The following is a 20,099-nucleotide window of genomic DNA, read 5'->3' as shown; positions in this document are numbered from 1 at the left end:
GGTTCGGGCCCCGCGTCAGGCTCTGTGCTGACTGCCAGCTCAGAGCCTGGAGCCTGTTTCAGTCTGTGACTCCCTCTCTCTCTGACCCTCCCCTGCTCACGCTCTCTCTCTCTCTCGTAGAAATAAATAAAACATTAAAAAAAAAAAAAAAGCAGAGCCCCAGCCAATAGTGTCAATACAATACACAGTGTCAAATGAATGAATCTACTTTTCTTAACAGAACACTCCTACTAAATTAACGCGTTAGTAATAGACTCATCAACAATATACCCTCAATAACACCTCCTCATGAAGCTTTCACCTGGGTTTAGAAAATCACAAAGAACACAAAGTGATATCTGTTCTCTGGATCTTGGCATTAAATTTAAGCTGACTAACTCCTCCCAGCTTGCCTGAGACTTTCCCAGTTTCACCACTAAACTCCCCACCCCCAGCCCCATCCCGGGACTCCTTCAGTCCCAGGCAAACCAAAATGGTTGGTTACCCTAATTAAATTCATGAGGTGCTAAAGAAAGGCATCTGGAATCACATTACTTTAAATCGACCTTGCACATAAAAGTTTGCAAATATTGATCTATTAAACCGGCCTGTGTCTTCCTTCCCAGATCACAGCCGTGTTACTGGATCCCTGAAGCCATCGTGTGAAATTTGAGCAAAGGCTTTGAATTGTATTTTGCACTTTTACTAAGATTCCTGTTTGCCTCTACCCTGGATGTGTTGGAGCTCAGCCTGTGAATCTGAAGTGAAATCTCTTCTGTATTTCATAGTTACATTAAAACTACAATATGTGAACCTCCCAGAGAAAAAGGTACTGCAGGATTTAAAGCGTTAGATCCTCTGGGAAAGGCAAAAGAGATCCGAGTTTATAACCTCTTTGGGAGTTAGAAGAGTGAACTCCAGAGAATATTTATCAATGTTATTTCTAGGAGTGAATAAAGGCGTAGCCATCCCTAATCCAAAGGAACTCATCCCCTTTAGCTGCTAACATTACCCTGAAACTTCAGACACCGGGTTCAAACATAACTTGTTGATTCGAAATGTCAACACCTTTCAAATGGTGCCTTAGGAGAATTTGGAGAATATGAACATCCTCAGATCTAGGCCCCAAGCTTCTAGCAGCTAGAACATCTTGGGTATTCTCTTTCCCTGATGATTCACGGGGATGGGTGTTTGGGTGTTTCAAGTTTAAAACGTTCTTCTCAGCCAAAACTGAAACTGAGAGAGGCAATCACTCTGGAATTTTTTGCACCTGCAAAAACAGTTGTTATTAAAATCAACTGTTTGCGCTGCACAGGCCATGGCATGTGGTGGTGGTGTTTCTCCAGCCACGCGTGTAAGGGGTTCGCGGGGCGGTGCTTGCACAATCCGGACACAATACATCCCCCGGAGCCAGCATTCTCCATTCCCACGTGTTTATAGAGCAGACACAGAGCCAACGGACCAAACCTCCAAAGCGCAGCTTGCTTAGAGGAACAGAAGTGCACGTGCAGCTTTTCTTCTATAGAAACAGGCCAGAGGACTCCAGGAAATGTTTTTCGGACTGTGTGCGCTCTGAAACGCCCCGCATCTTGCTCCTTCACAGCATGACCCACGTTCTTGGACAGACTTACCATTTCTGCTAAAACCAGCTATTAGGCTTGGCCACTTCCTTCCTTCCAGGCACTATTTTCAGTAGCAGAGACACAGAGCCCCGGCACCTGTTGTTAGCACAGCCACAGAAGGAAACTCTACGAACCCTCGTTTGCCCCCACCGCACGGCCAGGGATGTCCGAGCCGCAGCGGGGGGACAGGGCCAGTGTCCCGAGGGGCGGGCTGGGGCCCAGAGGCCAGGCGGCCTCAGGATGTTAACGTTTCACCCAGCGCCTTCTTGGCACACCGTGGGGCTCCTCTCCAGGTCTGAGGCTGGCCACGTCCCCGAGGGTCACGGCCGTGAGTCCCAGCCCTGTCTTTTCAACACTGGGACGGTGGGTCCCTGAGGAGGAGGAGGAGATTCTGGGGGCGGCTGCCAACCTCGTTGCTCCCCTTGGGATGCAAACATGACTGAGGCACGGCCCCGAGGAGCTTGCAGCTCCGTGGGCCGGGATACTCTCGGGAAGGGGTCGGCTGCAGCCTGGGAAGGGACGCAGAGCTGGCTCCCGGCCCCCGCGGCTGGTCAGGCTCGGGTCCCGCTGGCTCCGATCATCGTGGCCCTGGGCATGTCACCCGATGGAATTTTAGGATGAGGTGGCTGACCACCACCAGGTAAAAGCCAGTTTCTGCTTCCGTTCTCTTTCCAAACCAAAACTGGTACTGAGACACTGGAGGGCGGGCACTGCCTGCTGGGGACCCCGTCTGGGCTACCTCGATGCAAACCTCTTCCTTTGTTCTTCAGCAGAAATTTGGCAGAAAAGTGGGGTTCTTATTTTCACCTTTTATCCGAGTCTGTTTGTCCACAGCTAGAATAACAGGGGCTTTTAAAACCTAATGAATTCAACGTTCAAAGAATAGCCTCAAGCAAATGGAATGTCTAATGTTCCCTCTCCCTGGTTTAGGGCAGGAGGCCATTGGGGCTTAACGTCTTTTTCATTCACATGCAAAGTATTTCCAAAAGCACAAGTCTTAAAATTCAGAATTCTGAGACCAGATCTCTAATATTCCTCATTCTTAAAATTTTTATCTCCTTAGTGGGTACTTGATAGTTTAGTATATTTTAGATGTGAAGAACAAAAAAAGGGACACTGTTTTGGGGGGTTTGCTGTCCAATGCATTTGTGTGCGTTTCTTTCCATGTGTATTTCTTCTCTATAAATACATTTGAATAGACTAAACACCTCCTTTGGCAGTTACTTCATCAAAACATTGAAGAAATGCTACGGTTGAGCCTGGATTTATTTAGAGACTTGTGAATGGTGTTCTGGAAGCTCTGTGCAGTTGGAGGATGTTCTGGGTTCTCTCAGCCTTCCGACTGGGAGGAAGATCCTGTCACTGGCTTCACAGTTCACAGCTGTACAGTGTTTCTGTTATCAGGGGAGAGACCTGAATGCCGGCTGCAGAGAATGGAGATTATTGTCCCAAAGGCTGTTCCACTGAACTTGCTACTTAGACACACACACACACACACACACACACACAGCCCGTCAGAAAAGCATTATCAGCTCACACAGACGCTAGCCAAACAGAGCACATGTCCCCAGAACTTCCTCTAACTGACAACAACAAGGTCTAAGGCTGAGTCCCGGAGATGCCCATGCCATTTGCTTTTCTTCCTCATGTCAACCCTCGGCATTCTTTCCCGACACTACCGGCAAGTAACACTTAGAAGCAATACAGCCTTTGTCAGACAGAATTTCAATATGATTCTGTTTTCCGTGGCCATGGGTACTTTGGTACTTCAACTGGGCACTTCCAAATCCTGAATTTTCTTTCACCCGGTCAGGTTCTGGAAGTCTTGGTCACAACCACAGAGGGGGAGGAGGCAAGCGGGGAGGCGTTTGGGGACTGCGGAGCTGCGGAAAGGGGCAGGGTGCGAGCTGGGAAGAGAGAAGGGGACAGACACCGGGAGCTACCCACAACCCAGCGATTGCTGGGCCACTTTTTGTTCTGGTTTTTTAAATCTATTTTAAAACAGGGGGACTAAATCAAAGGACTTAGGTCCAAGTCACGAAGAGCTGGACTCCTCTATTTAGGACCCTGAAGAAGAGTCGGTCTCCGCTGAAGAGCACAGTGCTTAGGAGGCGGAGAGCGGCTCCTTCCTCTCTGGGACTTTTTTCACTAAGAAAGTGAGGCTTTCCCATGGAATTGAGGTAAACACACGGTCCACAAACTGCTCCTCACAGAAGCGGTCAACCATCATCTAAGATGTGGCATTTCAACACAACCCATCACCCTGTAAAACGCTTCAGTTAATTTCTGTTCAGAGCTGGATAACGTTATGACTACTCATTATGTCTGTAGCCACACATGAAGAAAAGCATAAAAATAGCTCACTGTCCTTTCATTGAAGGAACCTTTCCAAACATTAACTTGGCAATCTCCTCCACAACCCTGGAGGTAGCAGTCAGGCAGCTAGAGCCCCAGTTCTTTTTTTTTTTTTTTTTAATTTTATAGACATCGCGGAAGCAGGAGAGGTTAGCGCAGTGGCTTTCCCAAGGTCAAGGATACACCTTGCAATGACACGTGGGTGACGGAGTCTGGAGTTCTCTCATGCAAAAAGACCTGCCACACGTACTGGGGGCAGCTTCTTCGTCTAAGGGTCAGGTCCTGGAAGGAAGACTGGTGTAGACTAGGAACCTAACCCAACAGGTGTCTCCTGTTACCGAAAATGTCTTGTCCACGGGCCTGGTATGTGACATAAACACAAGATTTCCGTCATACGTATAAGCTTGGGGGGAAGAAGAGGAAAAGCACAGAGGTAGACAAGGAGAGGGGGGAGCAGGAAAACGACTCCCTCCACAGTCACACCAGACTTGGCTTAACTCGTGCCCTTGATCACTACCCAGGTGACCTTGAGTAAAGGCATTTTAAGTTGCCATTTCTTCCACGTGAAATGGAGAGAAGTCCCTATCCCGGACACAATCTTGTGTGAAGGGAGCTCACATAAAACAGGCTCAGGGTGAGCTCTGAGCCCAGGGAGAGCACTAGAAAGACAAGGCCTTTGGGGCCTCCTGGTTAAGAACCCCCAGGGTTTCTTGTGGTTGAAATGGGAGAAAGTTTTGATCCCCAAGAAGCAACGGTACTTGGCCAGCCCCGTCCCACGGTGGTGCCCCCAAGCAGACACGGACAAAGTCAGGCATGATGCTCATTAAAAATTTAACTATATATCATATTCATTTATTATCAATCCACAGGATAATTTGATTGCTACATGAGCTCATAAAAGCTTTTTCACCTTTACAAAATTAAAAAAAAAATGTGCCACAAGGATGTAATAACAACTGCTGATAAACAAGAAAAGGAATCTTAAAATTATAAATTTGCTGTAGAAAAGATAAAAAACAATTATATTTTCTTTAGAATTTTACCTTGAATAAAATATTCCCCTGTATAAAAAATAAAAAAGCTTGCTCTGGTTAGAATTAGAATATTTTTGTCTTCAGATCTGGGAATTTGCATAATATCTCCATGATAGTTTTCCTCTGTACCGCGTGGCATTCAAGCACAGCAGATTAGATTTTCTTTTTCTTTCTTTCTTTTTTTTTTTTTAAAGCAGTCTTAAAAAATGGGGTATCTGTGGAGAAGCTCTTTCTTCTTCTCCTCCTCAGGGATGTGGAACACAGCCTCTGTGGGGAGGACAAGGAGGAAAGGGAGCGGGCCAGGCCGAGGGGCGGGACAGACACAAAGGGCGGCGAAGGGGGGGCGCTGAAATGTGCCGTGAAATAGAGCAAGATCACAAGAAGAAGGTCTATCTGTAAGTGCTTTAAGATAAGGTGCAGAAGCAGACTGCAACGTCGCTAGTACTGCCCTATGTACATATTCACAAGAATAAAAAATTCCAGCTAGTTCACATTTTCTCATCTGTTCTGAGGCATCCACTCCACCGTGCTGGCCTTGACCGCAGGCATTGCAGCACCTTGCTGCCCGTGGGGGTGTTGGTCCTATGACGTCCTTGAACTTGAGGGAGCAGCCCTGGGAGATCCAGCAGGCTCTAGAGATACGCGTCTACCAATGGGCTGGAGTCCTGAGTTAAAAAGAAGCTCCAGTACTGGAGTTGGACACAGCAATCAATGTTCTATTGTCAAGGCTTTTTCCCTTAGATTTGTCTAGGATAGGTGTCAGAGAGAAAAATAAAATACAAACAACCAACCAAACAAAGCCAAGAAATCCCAACAACCACCAGGGGAAGTCAAAGGCTTAACAGCTCTTGACGCGGGCCTGGGTGATATCTGAAGTTTTCTTGATGACGCTGGCCCGAGTCTCCCGGTCCGGCCGACTGCTGCTGGGCGCTGGGGTCACGGAGGGTGGGAGGGGGAGGTCTGGTAAAGTAGGCCACGAGCTGTTATAAGGCACCGGACAGCTCTCCTCTTTGATGGTGACCTGGAGGTCGGGTTTGTTGGAAGTAACGAAGGTCGCCATGCCGGGCAGCAGGTAGGTGCTTCGCGTCCCCATGTTGCTGAGGTACTGTTTGCCTTCAATGTTCCTCTTCCGCCAGTGTGGCCGTCCCTTTCAAAGAAAATAATCGAGAGAGAAATTTTTTTTCTTTGCCTTCTATTGAATGGCATTCTACAAAAGGGCGCCACTGTTCCCACATGTTGGTGTGTTAAATGAATTTCTTAAGAGGCGTGGAATGAACAGAAGCTTAGCGACTCGACGCCCCTCAGCTGACATCCATACCAGCTACTCACATGCCAAGCAATGGTTTCATTTCCCTTTCTATCAATTCCCATTTGCTACCTCCCAGAAAAAAACAGCCAACACTGTTCTATGAAGGCAGGAAAACAAGGCAGCAACTTGGTTTCTGGTTCCCTCTCCTCCGGCCGCCCAGCCTGATCACTGGGTAGGTTTTAGGTCATCATGGCTGGTGTGTCATAGAGACTTGGTTCCTCACTCCTGGCCCAATCCAATCTTTGAGTCAATCTGCATTTTCAGAGAAAGGGAAGTGAGGAACTCGGAGGGTGAAAGCCCTTCCAGTGAGGACAGCTTACAGCTCCAGTGTGCCAAGCAAATAGGGGGCCTCCGGGGTGACTTCGCTCAAAGGATGAGCTGGAATTTCTGACCTTGAAGAAATAGGGTTTGGCATGCCAGCATCTACGCTTCCTGTCTTTGCAGAATTCCTGGACTCTACTTGAAGTATTTAGTACACTGGGAAATGACGAATTAAAACAACCATTAGTCAGTCAATCTCTCTCTTTCTACCGCAAACACAGACATAAAGCAGGCCATTAGCAGGAATGCTCTCCTTCACATTTCCTGCCATTGTGTGAGCCCAGCCTCGAGCAGGGAAGTGGGAAGCAGGCGACTAAGAACCCAGACTGAACACACAGCTAGCCTCTGGGCATTGATCACAGAGAGAGGGGACTCCAGGTAAAGGTGGGAGATACATTTGCTTATTAGCACTTTCTGACAGTTACTTCCGGTCACTGCTCTTGGCCACTTGGACGTTCTATTTCTGCCGCTGAATTGGGATGTTTATAGTGGTGAGAATATCAACAGTTCCTGGCCTCCACTTTAGTTTCCTTTTCCTGCCGTCATAGCCTCTTTCTCTAATAGTAACATCTCACTCTCCTTCCTCCCGTTCAGTTCCCAAAGCTTAAATTTAGAATCCAGACTCCAAAAGTGTGGCAAATTTCATGTAATGTATATTTTGCAACAACACACACACACACACACACACACACACACACACAATCCTCCAGGAAAACTCATGATCAAATGCAGAGCAGCTTAACCAGCAGCAAGGACACCGAGGTGCTGGTTGGGAATGGCTTCCCACAGCGTCGGTTGGAGCCGAGTGGCGGCCGCCATGCTTACCTCGGCGCTCTCTTCATCACTGGGCACACTATCGGTAGTTTCGCTTTCTGTTCACAGAGAGAAAAACACAGGGCCATCATTCCTGCCGCTCAAACTGTCGTGAGGCTCAGGCAGTGTTTAAAAAATATATCAGCACTTCTTTTTTTTTCCAAAAGAGAAATGGGTCCGTGAACTCCTCTTCACCCCCTCTGTAAGGGTAATAAGCACTTGGAACTTGGGAGATGCTACCATGGATTTTATTTCTCTGATTTTAGCCCTTCCGAGAAAAGTTTTAGAGTTGGGGGTAGCTCCCTTTCCAGGGGCCAGGCTATGTTTTCTCATGGCCGCTACCTCCCAGGATGGGGTGTTGGTCCCCAGGGTGCCAATCTGCTCTCTGCTGCGGCCGCCTCACCCCCTTTCCTCAGGGCTGACCCATCCGTGCACCCCACTCGTGCTTTCTTCCAATTCCTGTCAGTTCACTCAAGTCCCAACTCAGAGCCTTTTCTGGATTATCCCCACTTACTCAGATCTGGTCCTTTATCTCATGTCCCTTGCATACTTCTATTTTGGGTTTAGAGAGTTGCATCTCCCACCCGGGCTACTGTGGTGGACAGATTTTGGGTGGGGGCTCGCAGGATCCTCGTCTCCTTCCTGGTGTTTACTTGCTCATTGGGATTCCCTCCTCTGGAGTGTAGGTGGGACCCGAGACTTGGTTTGAAGCAACGGAACACAGTGAGCAATGGGATGTGTACGGTTATGTTAAGGAGGACGGAATCCTGTCCCGTGAGGAGACTTTCTCCCTTGCTGGCTTTGAGGAAACAAGCAACCATGTTGGGAGAGGCTTGCATGACCAAAATGTAAGAGCTGCTTCCAGCCAACAGCCAGCAAGAAACCGAGGCTCTCAGTCTGCCAACCTGCAAAGAACTACATTCCCTCCGAAACCATGTGGGCTTAGAGGTAGACTCCCCTCCACTTCCGTCCTCAGATGAGCTAGCAGTCCTGGACCATACCTTGACCACAGGTCTGTGCAGGCAATGTGCTGGGCAGAGACCCCCACTAAGCCGTGCCTGTGCTCTTGATCCTCAGAAACTGGGGTGGGATAATAGATGTGTGTTGTTTTAAGCCAGTGAGTCTGTGGTTATGTTGTTGCTCAGCGATAGATAACCAATGAGGTTGCCATTCTGCCAGCTGTGAGACATAGCAGGTTACTGAATTTCACAAAATGCAGTTTCCTCATCTGTAAAACGGGAGTACTGACATCTCCCAAAGTGGATTAAGTGATGAATCAGTGAGGGGGTGTGTGGGGAAAAGCCTAGCATGGGGCTTACACTCAATTAACGATAGCATGCCTTTGTCCTGAGCTCATCAGCCTTCCTCAACATTGGATTTGCACAACACGCTAGATTAACAGAGTCAAAGTCAATAGCAAATGATTGAGTACATATCACCTGTACATGTAAGATTCTTTAAATAAAGAAAAAAATTGAGTTAAAATTTAAAAAAATTATTAAAAATGTATTTTAAAATAATAAATTAAAAATTAAAAACTTAAAAACAGATAATTAGTTAAATTTCTTAGGTGAAAAAATTTAATATTTTTAAATAAAAAAAATGATGGTATGCAGCTCTACGGTGCTCATTGCATTAAGAAGCGAAAGCACAGAGGGCAGAGAAATAACACTGACCCTTAGAGATCTCGGAAGTCTCGGTCATTCATTTACAGACCAGGCCTAGGGGAAGCATAATGACGACACTGACAGAGAGCCGCGTGGCGGCCGTGCTGGCATCCTGGCACGTAGGTCTCGTTCAGCCCTGAGATCGGCAGCCAGGGAGCAGCTTCCTATCACCCGTCCCCCTTATGCAGAAGAGCTCGTGTGCTCTAGCACCCTCCGCCTCTTTCCATCCTAAACCTGAGGAACAGGCCGCCGGTCTCACATCTGGCAGGTGGCACAGCCAGGACCCAATGGCTCCATCCCAGATGGAACCTTTTCACCCACCCAGAGCACTGGCCACAGAGCAGGATCTCGATGAAGTCAAGGTTGAAGAACAAATGGATAAACGGAGCCGCAGGTTCATTCCTTAACCAGACATCAAGAATGCTGACCACACTGGGCCCACTGTGGAGCCTTTTTACACCTGGATCAGCCGCTGTTCTCCAGTGACGTCCCCCAGCCCCCCCAACCCCCGCAGGGGGCATGGGTGATCCCCGAGGGCGGACCAGGAGCAACTGGACAGGGTACGGCCTCTCCTCTCATCGGGATGAGCAGGCTCCACCTGGGAGCAACAGCTGCCGGGACAAGGCCCAGCCTCGGCCGCCTACGACCCTGGCTGTCAACACAAACTGGTGACACCAGGCACCAGAAACGTTTCCACACAAAAACAAGTTAAAAACAACAGAAAAGGAAAATCCCCGTGCTCACGTAACCCTCGGCTAGCTCAGTCTCCCGAGGAGGCAGGAATCAGGACTGCCACTCCCAAGAAGAATGAGGAACAGAGATGTTGAGAAACCTGCCAGAGTTGTGGCCTGAGTCAGCACAGGGGAGAGAAAACAAAACTGCGCGTCTGAGCCCAGGGCCCTGGGCACCGAACGCAGCAGCCCTGCTTCCTGAAGCCTCTCCTGCTGCTCCGGCTGAAATTTCAAGATCCCCTTTCCATTTTTAGGCTTAGCTTTCTTTGTGCTCCAAAGCCAAGGTTTCTCTTCCTTTCCTACGTGTCTAGACCCCTTTGCTCCTAAGTACCCTCCGTAAATGCCGCCATCTTCGGTTCCTTTCCCCTCAAAATAAAAACAGATGCCAACAGGCCTGTGTTGGCGTCTGGAAATATATGAAATTGAGCAGTTACCATCAAGGTCCTGGGGTTCCGCCACAGCCCAAGTGCCAGCTGCAGGGTGGGTTGGAAGCCAGACCCTGAGTAGACTCCTCGGTAAGACCTCGCACAGCCCATGACCATCATCAGAATGTTAACTGCCTTTAAGTACCCAGTGTTCAACTTCAGGGAGATGGTCTGGGACCAGAAAAGACATACATGTTCTGAACTTAATGCAAATGTCAGTCGAGAGCGTGGTTTCTAGATTAAGATCACCTGCTTCTGAAGTAAGTGCATTTCATAACAATATATAGCAATATCTCCATAGTAGCAGGCTCCAACCTGGCAGCACAGAGCCTGACGCAGGGCTCAAACTCACAAGCTGTGAGATCATAACCTGAGCTGAAGTCAGACACTTAACTGACTGAGCCACCCAGGTGCCCCAAGATCCTTTCTTGTAGGACAAATGTGTTCACTGGAGCTTCTGCTTCTGGGTAAATGCTACTGCCGAATATCAGCCTGCAGTGTTACTTTGTTTTCCCTTCTGATTAGTTTGGATTTGGGGTTTTCATTGGTTGTGAATACAATGGAATAAAAAAAAAATTGGAGTTGCTTGACAACACTAGGGATTAAGTCGAAAGTATGTGCAGAGCAGTAACAGGTATGTGAGTAACTCGTGTCAACATTGTGGCCTTAGCTTCCCTGAAAGTAACTGGGCGGGCGGGGGGAGATGGGGAGGAGGCCAACCTTTGGATGGCTGATCTCTGAGATTCTTCCAGAGCTAGACCTGGATGACACTAGTCCTGGGTTGCCACTCCACTTCAGCCCAATGTCTACTGTCCAACCACCTCAGGAACATTATGGGGAGGGACACAATATGTGTAATGTTAAAGCCTTTTTGCATGCGGATACGCTGGTACATTTCTGGTACATTTTCATTTAATGAGCTTTACTAATAAGATTGACAAGGATTTCTGTTCCTCCCTCCTTGGCTCAACTCACTGGAAAGTTCAATCAAAAGATTCAAATCAGAGTGTTCTTAATTTCAGAGCACTTTGCCCCACTCAACCAAATGCAACCCTACTATGGTTTCCATAAGGACCCAATGTCTTTACTGTCAGCTGCTGGTCAGTAGGCAATGTCCATTCTCTTGGTTATAACCAATCAATCCTTTGTCTTAGACTCTCTGCTCTAACTCTTCTCCATCCTCTCGTCCAGCCCTCCACAAAATATTGCTATGGCTTTCTTTTACTAATAAAATCCTGGTGCCAACCATACATCATCCAAGAGGCCACCTTATAGTAAACCTTTAAATATAAAATGACCGTCCTCCAGAGTTTCCCAAGGTTGGGCTTTGGGATTATCTCTCCCCAGGGTGAGAGTTTTAAAAACCCAGCGAGAATTTTATATTGTCTTCAAACATCCAACACAAGTACTTCCACTCAAAGAAACTGCCTCTTTCCTTGCTCACCACAAAATTTAGACAGGCTTGCAAAACTGAATGCGGTTTTGTAAGACTACTGGATGAGATTTCAATGATCAGTGAGGGTAAAAACTAACAAATAACAGCCTCTGAATACCAGTTTCCTAAACAAGTGAATGAAAATGGCTGGAGGAAGTCAAGTTCAGTTGAATTTCAGTCCAAGCAAAGGAATCTTATCACTAAAAAACAAACAGCCTATTCTTTGGGGGAACATAAAGTAAGAAGGGTGAATTACAACCAAAAAGCTGTCCTTTTTAGCAGAAAGCTGGAAAACTGTCGAAAAGACTTAAACCAGCCACGGTGTCTAACAGGTACATTTCATGTCTGTAAGCTCTGGAAAAGCAGTCGTGATGAAACATTTTGGCTCTAGCCAGTAAGCCTCACTCTAAAAGGTTCTGGAGAATTCAGACAATGAAAACAACGGAAAGAACCAAAGGCCAGACAGAAAAGCCAGGCTCCGACAACACCCCCCAGCTGCCTGCCAGTCTGGCACTGGAATCCTTCTTTTCAAATCTATGCAAATGTCCTGAAAAGGGTAATGAAATTTCCATTTCTCTCTGCACGGGTCAGCTGTCCTTGGGATTCTTCTGCTTAGGCAAAATGCCACTGAAGGCAGAACAGCAAGACGATGTCTTTCCAGAATCCTCAAGAAGCCTTAGGAAAGTCTTCAACAGATAAATAGAAACATCTATTCTAAAACTACAACCCTTAAAAAAAACAAAACAAAAAAAAACCCCACAAGGGGTGGAATAATGCCTGTAGCTACATGATGTAGAAGAAACTCACACATTTTTAGCCAAAGCTTTGTAAATATAAGCAAAGTAACCTAGTGTTATCTCAACTGCAAAATTAAGGCATAAACATGCTATTCAGAAGTGTCTTTGGTGGGTCTTTGAGATCAGGGCTGTGGACGTGCACCGAACGGGATCGGGACCGTGGGCGCGCACCGAACGGGATCGCGTCTGTGGACGCACAATGAACGGAAGAGCTCTGTGCAGCTGTCTAGGGCAGCATAACAGTGGAGGGGTGAGGGTTAAGAACAGGCTTTTGGCGCCAACCACGTGAAGGGGGATTCTATCTGTTTTACCAGTTGTTCGTCCCTGGATACGATGCTTTACCCACATTGGCCTGAGTGCTGTCATTTTTAAAGCAGGAATAACAAGAATACCCAAGCTGACAGGGTCGTTCTCATAATCAAACAAGTCAGCTGATTCCAGGCAGTTAGCCCAGTTCCCAGGGCACGATAAACATGCAGCCAATAGTAGTTATTCTTACTGAGGCCTAGCAAAGACCATAAAGGGCACATGCAGGAGCTCAAAATGTGACAAATAAATAACCAATAACAGGCTTATCCAGTTTGACAGATTAGAAGGTTCTTGCAGGAAAGGTTTGATCTCACATTCATCTTATGTTCCCAGCAAGGAGGAAAGTTAGGCCCTTGAGGACAATGAAGGAAACAAGCCAATCACAAAAGGACGAATACTATTTGACTCCACTCGCATGATGTACCCCACAGGAGCCAAATTCACAGAGGTAGAATGGTGGTCGCTCTTGGTGGGCTGGGGACAGGGGGCTGGGGACTTCGTGTTTAATGGGGATAGAGTTTCAGAGTTCTGGAGATGGATGATGGGGGTGGCCGCACAACGCTGTGAAAGCACTTACTGCCGCTGAAATGTGCGCGTGAAGACAGCAAAAATGGTCAGTTCTGTGTTATGTCTATTTAGCCACGATTTTTGAAAATAAGCTAAAAAAAAAAACAAACCCAGAAAGTTGATGTTCAGGAACTAAATGGTTAGGTTAGTGGCTGATAATTCACAAAGAACCTGTCATTTAAATCAACCCAATTCTGACACAGACTGTGTGCCAGTCACGGGAGCGGCATCTCACTAAAGGACACTGGGAAGGATTCCTGAACATTTATGGGAGCTGACTGTAGTTATTCATGATAGGGCCTCTGCTTTCTTTTTGTAATGTTTGCAAGCAATAACATTGACTCAGGATGTATATGTCCTAATTATAATCGAGTCCCCCGAAAATTAAACAGAGATCACCAGAGAGTATATAATGTAATGTTGGCAGATAAAGGAGTCATTGGTTTGTCCTATAAGGATTGAAGAACCAACTTAATCCGGTTCTAATTCTGTGGCCCTTCCCTGGGGAATCAGATATGGGCTCAGTCACCTGGCCTGATCAGAAGCTCTACTGAATTGGAAAAGAAGGGGAAGATATGTGGAAACAAGTAAACCTGCTGGAATGGAATGATGGTCGAGATCTCAAGGTTGAGTTCAAGTCCTGACCCAAAACCTCACTGGCCATGTGACCTAGAACAAGTGCTTTCACTTCTAAGAATGCAGGAGGTGGAAGAAATGGTCCCCAAGGTTCTATCCAGCTTTTGGCTAAACTCAGATTCCACTGAAAACATCCTTCCAGACTCCTGATAATTTATGCAAATAAAACAGACTTAGAAAAACTACTTCTCCAAAGAAATATTATTTGTTAATCATGCACGAAGATGTTATGGGCGATCAAGTAAAGAAATGCTGTGGCCAAGTCTTCTGGGAACAAAAGTACCCAAGGAGAAGTTGGCTGAGACAATAAAGCCAGAATAATTCCCAGGATGGAGGAGAGGTTCTTTGCTGTGTGGAGAAGCGGGTGGCCCCACCCTGAAGGGCTGCCCCAACTTGATCTTTGCCCAGTTCCAGGGCCCCCCTCCTGCCCCCTTACCTGCATAGGAAGACACAGGGGAAATCTGCAGAGGGTAGAGCTCGCTCATGCTGACCGGCTGTTCGTCACTCTCGGTGGTCACCTCTACAACCTGGCAAATGTCCGGAGGGTTTGTGACAATCTCTTGATCCTCAATGTTGCTGTCCAGATGCGACTGTCCTACAACTTCAAAGAAAAGACATCCATCATGGGCCGATGCCTGAATCACGATTGTAACATATGTTCTCAAGAAAAAAAAACCTTCCCCCAAAGAGCTGAATAGTCAGGAGTCGATTCTCAGTGACCACGTGTCATCAGCCACGAAACTGAAAAACAGCTTTAGCTTTGGGTTAATGTCTCCTCGATGCAGCCTGCCAGTAAGCCGGCTCCCCGGGGCTATTTCCAGCATGCTGGCCAATGGTGCTTACATGTGGCAAAGTCCCAACCTCAATCCAGTCACAGCCAAGCCTGCAGGTCCAGAGGCTGCATCCAGACCTAGCCCCTGGGCCCGAAAGATGGTGCTTTGAACTTGACCCATTTCTGTCCTCTGTTCTTGCTCTGAGGGAAGCTGCTGTGCCATCTTCCAGGTCCTGGGTCCAGAGAGACGTTATCAAATCTTATTAAGGAGAAAGGACCACCAAAATCCGCTCTACTGTGTCACACCCAGCTGTGGGGGCTCTGTTCACGGTCCCAGCCCCTTCCTGCCCTGCCGGCAACGTGACCACTGGATGAAATATCGGAACAATGGATCAGAATGGTTTCCCAACCAGATTAGCAGCACCAGCTCCCCAGCACACGGAGAAGATGAATTCTGACCACCCTGGTTCCGAATCCTGCCTCAACTTCTTTTTAATGACATCCTTTAGTTTGGAGTCATTATAGACTCACATACAGTTGGAAGAAGTGATAGATCCTGTGTGCCCTTTATCCGGTTTCCTCCAACGCAAGCATCCTGCAAGACTATAGTGCAATACCTGGCGCACCAAGGGGGCTCAGTCAGTTAAGCAGCCAACTCTTTGTTTCAGCTCAGGTCATGATCTAACAGTTCATGAGTTCGAGGCCCCCCACTTGGGATTCTCTCTCCCCTCTTTCTGCTCCTACCCCACTTGTGCTCACGCATGTGTGCGTGCTCTCTCTCTTTCTCAAAATAAATAAACCTAAAAAATTAAAATTTAAGACTATAGGTACAATACCAGCATACTGACACTGATAACATTCTACACATCTTGTTCAGATTTCTTCAGTTTTCCTGTGTGTGTTTGTGTGTGTGTGTGCGCGCGCACATGTGCGCAATTAGCTTTATGCAATTTTATCACATGTGGAGTTTCATGTTTGCCAGCACAATCAAAATACAAAACAGGTCCATCATCACAAGCGTCTCCTATGTTACTCTTTCATAGCTGTATCTACCTTCCTTCAGCTTCTCTTCCCCAAGGTATCTAATCCCTGACATCCACTAACCTGTCCCCCATTTCCATAATTTTTGTCATTTCAAGGATGTTTCATAAATGAGCTCACAGAGTAACCTTTTTATATTGGCTTTTTTCACTCAGTGTAATTCCCTAGAGATTCACCTAAGTTGCTGTGTCTAACAAAAGTTGGTTCCTTTTCATTGCTGAGTAATATTCCATGGTGTGGATATACCACGGTCTGTTTAACTCTTCACCCATGGAAGGAAGAGAGGAAAGGCACCCAAGAGGCTGGGGAAGGAGGCTGTTTCCACGTTTTGGCTGTTACAAATAAGGCTGCTATGAACATGTGTGTTTAGGGTTTGTATGAACCGAAGTTTCCATTTCTCTGGGATAAAAGCCCAAGAGTGCAATTGCTGGATCATATGGCAACTTCATGTTTCATTTTATAAGGAACTGCCAAACTGTGGCTTGCCATGGCTGTCCTGTTTCACGTTCCCACCAGCAAAGTACGGATGATCTCATTTATGCACATTTCGGTCAGCTTCTGGTGTTACCACCGTATTTCTGTGTCAGCCACTCTGATAGGTGTGTAGTGGTATCTCACTGTGGTTTTAATTTGAATGCCCCTAATGCCCTCCCCTACTTTTAAAGAGAACTGGCCTGAGACTTCTATTGGCAACTGACTGGATGAACTATCCCTGAAAACTGGCACCAATAAACACATGGAAATAGTAAAGGAATAACAATGTTTTCCCAAGGGCCTCAAAATACTCTGTCAGTATAGTCAATGTTTTACTCACGTAAGATATTTTAACATTTCCACCCATGACCATGACAGGCAAACCATCATAATCCTATTATCAATTAAGAAACTCAGGCACAGAGAAGTAAACTGACTTCTCCAAAGTCACAAAGTTTGTGGGCTATGTACAGTGTCCACGTCCCTCACATTTTCTGGGCCATCAAGGTAGGCAAGAAGGCCATCATGTTCCAATCTTCTTGAGAAGTTTGCCACCATGGACAAATTCTTATTTTAACTGCTCAAAGTATTTTCATTGCTCTAGTATTTTTGTTTATAAATGAGTTCCTGTTTTAATTGCTTTTTTGGAGACAGACGAAATGACCAGCACGAGGTAGGGAGAACATGACCTGATTCTACTCAGAGGAGGCTTGCGAGGGGAGTGAGAATTCTCCGGTTCCAGAAGGCAGAGAGGAAAGGCATTCAAGAGGCTGGGGAAGGAGATTTGTGCATGTGATAACCGTCCACAGAGCCACAGCGTTCAGAAGGGAAGGGAAGTGGAATGTTGTTTAAGTTCTCCTGGAGGGAATACAATTAAAGAAGAGGAAAACAGGCTATATACGGCAGACAGAATCTCCAATTTTTATTTTATCCTTTGCACTAGCCTATTTGAGCATGAGAGCATCAATTATGCAGTTCACCAGACACAGACGAGTGCCGACACCGACCGCTCTCAGGTTTCTTCTGCCTCTTCTCGCGTGGAAGGCAAAACAGCAGGAAAACGAGATTTCCCAAGTCCTGAAAGCAGTTGGCAGATAGAAACCAAATGGGGCGTGTGTGCGTGCACATGTGCATGTGTACGAGGAGAAGCTGGCTACAAGTGACACCCTGCACACTAAGGCAATTAGGGTCTTCTGTATATTTGATTTCAGTCAAAGCCACGTTAACTTCCAATACTCCAAAATTCAATTCTCTTTTGCATGGTTGTTGCAAACAGACAGCAAGCGAGCTGGGAGCATATGCACTGGTAGCACGTCGAACATCTTCCTCTCTCTCTCTAACAGCCCTGTGCTGTCTGACCAGGAACTCATGCCCTCGCTGCTCTTCCCTTGAATGCCCGACTCAGTCACTAAACATACAGAAGATTTACTGAGCACCTACTTCTATGGAGAACTTGTCACATACTAGGGAGGGCAGGCCATGACTAAGCCGGCAAGGACCTATTTTGTGAGCACGCTGGTATGGCTTTGAGAACACTCAAGAAGCGAAGTTTAGGACAGTTGTGAAAAGAAACAGAAGGGAAGAAGGCTGGGGAGAGGCCACATCAAAGAGTCGAGACAGTAGAGAATTTCCTCCCAGTTGGAAGAATCAAAGGCTTCAGTGAGGCAGTCACACGAGTTGGCAGGGGAGAAGGAGTAACAGGCAGCGTTCAGAATGCCCCTGTCTTTCTACAGCCTCTTCCTGACCATCCAGGACTGTCTGACATCCCCTTCCAGAGCACCCCTCAGTGGCGGTCCCCACTGCTCGGCCAACACTAACAACATGACATGACCTGGTGTCATGTCATTTCCTGACTTTCTGCCTCCTACCACAAGCTAATTCTCTATGTCTCCCTGTAACGTTTTATTTGGATGCATCATCACCCCACCAAATCGTGGCTCCTGAGAGCCGAGAACCGGGATTAGAACTTTGTGTGTCAAGTCGCAGCACAGGCTCATGGCGGACGCCTGAGAGCAGCTAGTAAATTTCTGCTAAACAAAGAGATGGATGAATACAGCATGGCTCACCGACTGGAGCCAGGGTCCTGGAGGAGACCGTGACCACTTGTGAATGCCGGATGTGACAATGAATGTGTCCTAGCAAATGTCAGGACTCCTGGAGAAGAACCTAGATGAACTGATGAAGACGGGGCAGACCATAGTTGCCAGACGCTGGGGGTAAGGGAGGAAATGCTTAGGGGTGATAAAATGTCCTGGGTTTTGAATATAGTGGTGGTTACACCGCCAAGTGCACCAGCCAAAATTCATATAGCTGTATGCCAAGAAGGGGTTAATTTTACATTACTTCACTTAATATCTGAACATCACCGAGCACCCAACCCATAGGTCCCAGCCCAATAGAGAAACAGGGAAATATCAACATCTGAGCTGGTCTTTGGATGTGATTTAGGAATAAGCCCCAATCAACTGAACGATCTCTGTCTCTGCGTCTCGCTCTCATAAGTTCCCTAAACCACTAGCCTTTGCCCCCAAGTGACAACAGACAGTAACACTAACTCCTGACACTGGAAGAGACATGCCAATAGCAAACTTGTTAGCATCCCCTACAGCAAATAAAGGCAGAAGTGACACCCTGCTAGGCTTCTGACTATCCTCACTGCTAAACAGGAACAAAGCCGAAGGCTTCCTAAGCACTTCTCTTTGCCTTTCCCACTCACCCCCTACCTCCCACCTAGAAGGCTCCACAACCCCATGAGGAAGGCACAATTACTGTCCCTGTTCTAGACAGGAGGAAAAGGCATCATGAAGAGTGAAACATTAATTCAAGGTCAGACAGCCAGTAAGTGGCAAAACCAGGAATCAGATTCCACTTTCCTTGACCCCAAGGATCAACTCAAGTGCTCCACAATGCCGTCTCCCAGATCTCTCCAACCTAGAGAGCTCATGAAATTCTGACCGGACTCCTCCTGGCTTTCTAAGCCCATCTGAGGGTAAAAGCGTACGCATCTCACCTTAATGAGACTCTGGGCTCGTTACCAGTAGTGACATTGCTTTTCAACAGCTCTCTATTGGGTGCCAAGGAAATCTCCAATGGTTAGAGGGGCTTGACTAAAGTCCTCCACTAAACTTCTCCAGCACATCAGGAAAAGAGTCCCCCCGCCCTCTCCCCACAGGAATGTAATTTTATCTGGACCAAGTTGCTAAGAATTACAACAATATTATTCATGGCTGGTTACTGATGAACCAGTTTGGTTCCTTAAAAGGTCATCGCAACTTTATTAACAATTGTTGCCTTAGTGGAGGGCTCCACCTGAGAACGCAGTTGCCCCCATGTCTCGCAGAAAGCTCTTAATAGCAGAGACTGTTAGAAATTAAAACAAGGGTCTCTGACGGGGGGAGGGGGGGGGCTTGGTCCTACACTTCATGAGTAAAGAAAGCTGTAATCCAGAGAGGCCAGACAAATAACCACCAAGGTCACCCAGGTAGTTTCAGGGTCAAGGGTAAAGCTAATTAGGGGGTGGGGGGCACCTGGTGGCCCAGTCGGTTAAGCATCAGACACTAGGCTGACAGTAGAGAGCCGACCTGGGATTTTCTCTCTCTCTGCCCCTCCCTCACTCGCGCGGTCTCTGTCTCTCTCAAAATAAATAAATAAAACATTAAAGCTTATCAGAGGGCACAGAAAAGCAAGCCATCAGTGTGGCATTATGGAGAGAAATTTCCTCTTGATCCTGTCTGAAATTCTGAGAAGTGAAACTATTAATATAACTTCTGAAGATGAGGCACAGATTAGAGGCTATTTTTCTTCCTCAGATT

At 47.0% G+C, this 20,099-nt stretch overlaps 1 protein-coding gene across 3 annotated transcripts in view; it reads right to left on the bottom strand.

Moving 5' to 3' along the window:
* Nucleotides 1-5,153: 5,153 nt before the first annotated feature.
* Nucleotides 5,154-20,099, bottom strand: part of IRF2 (interferon regulatory factor 2) — an 86,171-nt gene continuing 71,225 nt past the window's right edge. For all 3 annotated transcript variants that reach the window (XM_039253836.1, XM_039253838.1, XM_039253837.1), the window contains exons 7-9: nt 14,437-14,601; nt 7,446-7,492; nt 5,154-6,137 (exon numbers count right to left, since the gene is read on the bottom strand). In XM_039253836.1, the coding sequence (XP_039109767.1) occupies nt 5,829-6,137; nt 7,446-7,492; nt 14,437-14,601 (521 nt within the window). In that variant the 3' untranslated portion in view covers nt 5,154-5,828. The remainder of the gene's footprint in view (nt 6,138-7,445; nt 7,493-14,436; nt 14,602-20,099) is intronic.

Source organism: Hyaena hyaena, unplaced genomic scaffold (genome assembly GCF_003009895.1).
Source record: "Hyaena hyaena isolate Hyena2069 unplaced genomic scaffold, ASM300989v1 scaffold_467, whole genome shotgun sequence".
Taxonomy (NCBI): Eukaryota; Metazoa; Chordata; class Mammalia; order Carnivora; family Hyaenidae; genus Hyaena; species Hyaena hyaena.
The sequence above is the reverse complement of the archived record's forward strand: the minus strand, read 5'-3'. Positions and strand labels throughout refer to the sequence as shown.